General features: G+C 35.9%; 1 protein-coding gene across 1 annotated transcript in view; it reads left to right on the forward strand.

The window, feature by feature from the left end:
* The window catches only part of SCP2 (sterol carrier protein 2), a 28,459-nt gene extending 25,544 nt beyond the window's left edge, over positions 1-2,915 (forward strand). The window contains exons 15-16 of the mRNA XM_026665882.2: positions 946-1,025; positions 1,862-2,915. Coding sequence (XP_026521667.2) covers positions 946-1,025; positions 1,862-1,957 — 176 coding nt within the window. The 3' untranslated portion in view covers positions 1,958-2,915. The remainder of the gene's footprint in view (positions 1-945; positions 1,026-1,861) is intronic.
* The last annotated feature ends 5,448 nt before the right edge of the window (positions 2,916-8,363 follow it).

Below are 8,363 nucleotides of genomic sequence, written 5' to 3' on the forward strand. Positions count from 1 at the left end.
TAAATTTAATTTTTTATTTTGTTCTGACCCCGCTTACTTTTTTGAGTATAACTGCTGCTATAACACTAAAAATCAGATATAGGCATAAGTCCTAAAAAGTTATATTCTTCAATCTAGAATCACTCTTGCTGTTATTAGTCACTAGAATGTTATATGATCAATTTATTATATGTCATCAAATCATTCTTGACTCCTAGCAACTGTGTGGATTTTTTCCATGATAATCTGCTCCTAAGCTGGTCTTTCAGGTCTTTCAATACAATATATAAATCACAGTTTTTATCCAAAGTTATTCTATAAATTGAGTAATACGACCTGGATAATACATAACCCAGACTCTATTAGTGGTTATTTTTTTTACTACAGGTAGTCCTCGAGTTATGATCACAATGGAGCCCAATTTTTTTGTTGCTAAGTGAAACAGTTGTTAAGTAGGTTTTGCCCATTTTACAATCTTTTTTTTGCCACAGTTGTTAAGTGAACCACTGCAGTTGTTAACGTTAGTAAAAGATTGTTAAATGAATCTGGCTTCTCCATTGACTTGGCTTGTCAGAAGTTCTCAAAAGTTGATCATGTGACCGCAGGTTACTGCAACCGTCAAAAATACGAACAAGTTGCCAAGCATCTGAATTTTGTTCACGTGACCACGGGGATATGGCAATGGTTGTATCTATGAAAAACGGTCATAAGTAACTTTTTTCAGTGCTGTTGTAACTTCAAATTGGTCACTAAGTAAGTCAAAGACTATCCACAACAACTTTTCTGTCATAATGTCATCAGCTATAATTTTGACTTGTCTGCCATCAATCTTTGTGAACTTTTGATATCCTACTTTTACGGAGTCACCCATAATTTGAAAGTAGAATATCCTCAAGTACAAAGATCATGTTTTAGTAATTAGTGCCCTGTTCAATACTTCAAATATTCTTTTTCTGGTCACTGTAGATAAGAAAGCCGACTGCACAATTGCAATGAGTGATGATGATTTGCTGCAACTGATGACGGGCAAGATGAATCCTCAGACTGTAAGTAAAAAGCAAAATAAATCATACCACCTTCAATACCTCTTTTACTTTATTGCAGAGGAGTAACAAAAACAGCTTGCCCTATTTCCTCCTCTCAATTATTTTAGGGTAAATGACAGTTAAATTAATTCTAGATGTTGTAAGGACATACTTATTTATTTTATTTGCTTTTCACATTTCTGTATCACCTTCACAGAGGGACTCGAGCTTAGTTCAACTTTGCTTAAATGTGGTCCACAGAAGCTACTTCCATAAATACATTTTGCTTTTTTTTTTAAACAGTGATTTTATTGAAGGTTACAATTGCAAAGGTTAAAAACTAAAAAATAAGAGAATTTTAAAAATAGAAGGTATAGAAAAGAAATAAAAAGAACAAAAATGTTTACTTCACCGTTTTTCCCTGGAAGTCTCAATCAATCCATTTTTCAAAGTAATTTCAAGTTGGCAAAAAAATTAGAGTAGATTGAATTTTCGTTATCCTGAACAAAACATGTTTTTTAAATCCCCCTGCTGTCAGTTATGATTTTAGATTAATTATGGTCAAAACGGATTTTGTATCAAGACATCTCTGAAAAATTATTTTGCCTAAAGAAGTAAAAAGGTTTTCCTTTTTGAACAAATTATTTGCTTCATCTCCCTTCATCTTTAAATAAATTAGATCTGTAGACTTGATTTATACACACTTGAAAAAGATAATCTTAAATAAATTAGCCTACTTAGTCTCAAATTATTTGGCTTCCACCTTGAAAGTTGTGATCTTAGAAGACATTTCATTTAGAATTGAATACATAAACATGTGAAATGTAATTCTGATTTTCTTTTGTTTTTTAATCTAGGCTTTCTTTCAAGGGAAGTTGAAAATTTCTGGGAATATGGGCATGGCTATGAAGCTACAGAATCTACAGCTCCAACCAGGCAAAGCTAAGCTTTGAGCTATTCTGACTTCGAGATGGAATGAAATTTGGGAAACAAGTTCCTTAAGAACTAGGCTGAAACTACATGTTGGAAGTAGCATGTTCTCCAAATACGTGTATTTGACTTTAGCTTTCTTGAAGCATTTGTTTAATTGAAATTTTGGCATTGCCTTCTATAAAACCATTACAAAGTTGGTAAAATATTAACACTAAAGTATCCAAGACCATGTGGTATATAACAGACTCTAATGCAAATTCATCTAAAATTACTTTTCAATGTGCAAAATGAGAGATCAGTGGGCCACAATTTTTTGTACAATTTTTAACAAGAAAAGCAGCAGGAAAGAAAATGTGGTTTGTTGGCAAAAATGTCTCCACAGTTTCATTTTTATTTTTTTATACTTGTCATAGCTGATTAAGAAAAACTCTTGTATTTTGGCTGGAATCTACTAAGCTATTTTAGGTAAGGCCAAATAGAGGGATTTCCCCTCCCCTTTGGCAGATATATACATATATTTGTATATACAATTCCACTGACATATCACAAATGGCTTTGCATAACCCATTCCAAAGGTGATTTGGAATTGTCAGGAAAGTATTGAAGAAATCCAAAGTTCCCACAGTTGAACAGAAATAAATATACTTTTCTTTCGATATTACTATCTAAAACGATTTGCTGCTTCCTAACTTAACTTGCAAGGATTGGATTAGAAGTCAATTTGTTTTCATTGATGGAGCTAAATAAGACAGCACTAATTGTAATTAATATTAATGTAGTGCTTTTCTGCATATTTATAAAGACAAAGATAAATACTTTTTAAACACTTTTAATTGGTTTAATTATGATATACTTAGATAAGGAAACTGGTGATTCTTTAATAAATTCCTTTATAATATACTATTTTTAAAATCCATTCTGATTGGAGGTAATGTATTCGGTTCTGCAACTTTCTTAGTAAATTTAAATCAAATCTTCTGTTTGCATCTGTGATTTCTTTTTGTGTCATATTCATTATTATAATAAACACTCAGAAGTAGTATAACTTAGTCATGTTAAGCATGAAAGCAACACTGAAAAAGGTTGTTTTGCATATTGAAATAAAAATAATTATTTTGATAGGTTAAAAGGACTTGTGTTACAATTCATGGGGTATCCAGCTTAAAAAAACTAATATAGGCTTTTAAGACAAAGTAATGAAGAGTCAGGATTAAAAAGTACATATAAAACCTTTCACACTTTATATACCTCTGTACATTTAATAACACTTCTACCAAAATAATTTCATAGGCTACTCCTGTGACTGGTATGAGATCTCTCTGTTTTTCTTTGAATATTTTTATAGTATGCTGTAGTAGGTTTGGAAATATATATTAATAATAATATATTTAATAAGATACATACCGTGTTTCTCATATAATAAGGCCGGGTCTTTTTTTTTTTTGAGCCCTGAAAAAATGGCTAGGCTGTCTTTACGGGGTGACTTAATTCTCCCCCTTGAATCTTTGGGCGGGCAGCGGCGGCTTGGATGTTGACCTCAGCGTTGGTAGGGCACTTCGTATTGGGGTCAACGCAGGCAGCACCATATCCGGGTGTGCAACAAAAGTACTTCCTAATGGCAAGCCCCCCACCATTCCCCCATTTTGCATGTTTTAATATAGGCCTTAATTTGGGGGGAGGGTCTTAATTTCATTTCATGCCTATAAAACCTGCTGGGACTTCCTATTGGGGGAGGCCGTATTGTTGGAGAAACAGGGTAGATGATTATGGTTGAGAAACACTACGTTAGACCAGTGGTCCCCAACCTTTTGGGCACCAGGGACTGGCTCTGTGGAAGGTAGTTTTTTCACAGACGGGGGGGGGGCGGCTCAGAGGAGCTGGTTTGGGGATTGGGGACCCCTGCATTTGACTATAATTTTCATCAACACTAGTCATCCTACCTGGAAAAAGATAGAGTGGAGTTTAATAATCTTCCAGGCACAGATTAAGCAAGAATTATCCATATATAGTTAACTTGCAATGTATCTACTGTAAATATTTAATGTGATGGAATCATGATTTTATGAAATTGTGGATCAAAATCATGGAAGGCTAACATAGAAAGATGCTGAAGTACTTGCCCAAGACTAAGTGCTGGAGATCCCTTGCTGCCTGATACCCTCCATAGCATGGGAGCATCTAATGCTAATATTAAAAATATTTATTTATTTTATTTTATTTATTTATTTTTGTCAATACTATGTTTTTTCATTTTGCTTAAACTTTAAAGTTTGCTAAATTGTTTTTTTCTGATCAAAATCTAGAGCAAATTGCCCATGGGTTAAAAATGTATTAAACTATGATCAGGAAAATGACTTCTAATGTTTCTCATTAATCTTAGGAACACTGCCACACACACTATACTATATTTCCTGAAACATGCTGTAAATATAACATTTCTTTGTCTAAAGTAATTCCACCAAAGATACTTAGTATGAAGCTATATCTCTAGGTGGCGCTAACTCACCTTTAGATAGTTTTATTAGCAAAAATAGTTATATGTGCAAGAAGTTCTTTCTTGAATAACTCTGGAATTTTGCCATTTTTAATTTAAGCAAATTAATTTATGTTTTGTTTTTTATCATTGTTGATCCCAGTTATAAATGGTTTAACTCACATATTCTTCATTCCAAGTTGGCTTTCACTTAATCACCATTGACCAATGAATCAGGATCAGGTTTTGTCTAGTCCCGAGATCCCCAACGCCCAGGCTACGGCCCACTACCGGGCCTTTGGAATAGGGCCATGGAAGTGGTTGGGGAGTGTGCGTACGCATCCCACTTGTGCAAGCAGCGGGCAAGTGTGTGTGCACACTTCATTTTTGTACAAGTGGCAAGTATGTATGCTGCCACTCGTGCAAATTGAGCTGCATGTATGTGCTTGCCTGCCGCTCTTGATGACCCATCCCTTTTGGAATGCCAGTTATACTAAGGGATAAATTGCTTCTCACAATTTTTTTTTAAAAAATATATTCTAGTCTTTCCCAATCAAGGAATCCTCCAGACTTCAATTCCCAGAATTCTGAGAATTAACCAAGGATCACCTTGATTAATGAATTCTGGGAACTGAAACCAACATATGTAGAGGATGTCTAGGTTATATGCAGGGTTGGGATGCTACCAGTTCTGCCTGGCTCTATAGAACCGATAGCTCTGAAGAGCAGCAGACACCAAACCGGTTCTGTGTTTGCTGCTGTTTGGCCCACCCTCCCACCTGCGCGGCACAGCTGAGGTTGAAAAAGCGGGAAAGTGGCTTTTCAAATGCTGCGCAGCTGTGCGCAGCACTTTTCAGCTGTATGGGCGGCACAGGTTAAGGTTTTTTACACACGCACGTGACAAAACGAACTGGTAGTAACACCAGTTGAATCCCACCCCTGGTTGTATGTATAAATGTACTATATGTGTGTACTATATATAATATGTATACAATATATATAAGATGTACTATATATAATATGTATATATTTGCCAGATGCCCAGGCTCACTTTTCTAATTCCTTTTTAACTGTTGGTGTGTTAATAACACATGGAGTGTTTCTTTTATGACTTCCCAGCCTGGGCTTAGAAAGATCATTCTGTTTCAAGATAGCTGGGAAATTGTTTTTTAAAAATGCTTGGTAATTTTTCATGCTAGTTGGTCTCTATAAAGAAAGGGGGGAAATTGCCAGTTCTTGAAGATAAGAGAGAGTGCTAGTCTGTCTCTCTTTTCTATATATTTGCCTGAACAACTCTGCCTGAGGGGAGGCTGAAAGGATTTACAAACTCTGAATACCTTTTGGGTAAACTCTTGACTGCATTTTAGAATACAATTTCCAATCCTGTCTGTGTTGCTTAGGAGTTATCTCCCTCACTGTTCCAGCATCTGTAACAAGAGGCACCAATGACTAGAGAAAAGCTGCCAAAGGGAAAAGCTGCCAAAATTATATCATTAACCTGTCGGAGGTATTTTTGTGTGTCTATCTGTGTGTTTCCATATTTTACAAATCGCACTGCCCATAAGCCTTCCCAAGGTGGAGGGGGTTAGGATTGCCATACCGTATGTGTTTTGTTTTGTTTAGAAAAGGAAGGAGAATTTTGTTTTGTTTTGTTTTGAGAATCCACATTAGGGGATTTCAAACTGATTAAACAGCATTTTCAGCCCTCTTCCATTAAACAACTGAAGAGAATACTGAAGGTCCTGGATTTCAAAACTGACAGTGAAGACAGGTTGCTTTCAAACTGCTTTGGGGGCCAAGGGGAGGGGAAGAAAAAGGTATCACCGATACCTTTTCAAATCTAACTTAAACTATCATTAAAATCAATGATTGGGATTGCTTAGCTGCTAAGGTAGTTACGAGACTACAATATGAGACTGACTTCTTTTTTATTGAAGGGGAGTAGACACTGGAGAAGGGAACGGGCACTACAGGCTCCTAAATACTGTATTGTAGAAGCAGTTCACGTTCCAAGGTGTTTCATATTCTGAACGATCAGTAATAATAAATGTACCACAGGTTAATTCAGCATTGGCTAGAAGCCTTTTAATAATACCTTTTCTAATATTTCTAATATTTTTGACTGCAAAGAAAAGTGAGACGGAATCCTAAAACTGGGTGGACATTCCCCCCCCCCCCATTTTTTTTCTATTAACTTAGTCTTCAAATATTTCTGTGATCTGAGGTAGTTTTACATACCTCAAGGTTATTAGATGGTTTAATGCACCTGATCTTGTTTGTACAATTGGTGATATATTACACTGTGACTGTATAGTGATTTGTCATTGAATTTTGACAGTGGGGGTTTCCAGGGGGCCCAGACGCCACACAATGTCTACTCATTTAAACTTTCCAAGTACAAAAACACTTTCAGTATAATCTAAACGTAATGTCTAAAAATGTAGGTCAAATGCAAGGGAGGAGGGCTGTATCTAGGAAATGTAAGAGCCGAGGATTGTCTTTCCAATCTTTGCATCCATAAAAATGTACCATAGTCCCATACTGTACTCATTGTTTCATTCTCCTTATGGGGTGTAAAGATTTCATGAAAATTATTTAAATACTATACAGTAAAAGATACCTGTGAAGCTACATACTGTATATTCTGCAAACAATCAAATAAAAATCTTAATATATATCATTTCAAAGGCTAGGACATAACTTTCTAATGGTCCATGAGATGCCTAACAGGCAAGGCAATGAACAATTCTGAGATTCTGAAAGAGAGCTATTCACCTTTGTCAGAAGTCAAATAGCAGGTCTAAAAGCAAGGTTTCTAAGCTTTAAAACCAGAATTATACAAGGAGACGCTGAACTCATCATCACAGACATTCTTTGAAGACCCTCCAGAGTGTTCACCTGGGGTAAAATGCAAGAACTTATGTACTGTCATGACACTACTTTAGCTACTGGCGTGTTTCAAGGGACTATTATTATGTCTGTGGAGACTGTCAATCATGCAGATCATGGTTGTCCCAAAGATGCTTTTCCCAAAAGCAACTTGATTTCCTTGGTTTTTTTCCCCTTGAAAATGTTTCACTTCTCTTCCAAGAATATCTGAAGAAGCTTCTTGGATGATAAGTGAAACATTTTCAAGGGAAAAAAATCCAAGAAATTCCAGTTGCGTTTTGTAAAAACAGCTTGGGAACTGGCTATTATCTATCAATCCTTAGAAGCCTCAGAGCTTGGGTGTCTTAGGGATTGCCTTTCCCATGTGCATTCTGTCTACCAGACCCAGATAAAGGGAGAGTTCCTGCTGGAAGTTTCATAGCTATTCAGAGTACAACAGGAGGGCACATAGATTGCCTTTCTTAGTAGCTGCTCCTCTCGGATAACTTGTTGTATATCTTTCTGGAGCTAAGTCCAGGCATAATTTTCTAATTAAGCAGCTGGAGGAATATCTTTGCCATTCCTGTTATTGATTGATTGATGTATTGTTACTCTGTTCTGCATTCTGATTATGAACATCGCTTAGAGCTTCTGGAATGTGGAGGTTGATAAACCTTGTAAATAATAAATGGGAATATACGAAATAAAAATAAACTAGATCATAAACTTGCTCTTTGTTTGATGCACATTCCCTGCCAAAGAGAAAGGGAAGAACTTAGCATCAAATTCCCTTCTTCTCCCTTAGATTTTAGGCCAAGCTTTTCCTTGTTGCCCATTGCAGTTTGGAGGGAAATGAACTGGCTCAACTATTGAAGAAAAAGTACAGTATGATATCACAGGATGCGAAACCAATCCAGGAGCAGCTCAAACTTCTTGCACAGAAAAGCTCTTTCTCTCACATCATCAGATCCTTGAGATTTTTATTATTTATTTGATTGATTGAGTTCTATAGCCATCTCAGTTCACTTTGTTATTCTTCCCTTATCTTTTCATTCCCCCACAAACCATTTTGATCAAAACTTTTA

Source organism: Notechis scutatus, chromosome 3, assembly GCF_049901735.1.
Source record: "Notechis scutatus isolate UNSWTSFEM ecotype Mainland chromosome 3, rNotScu1.2, whole genome shotgun sequence".
NCBI lineage: Eukaryota > Metazoa > Chordata > Lepidosauria > Squamata > Elapidae > Notechis > Notechis scutatus.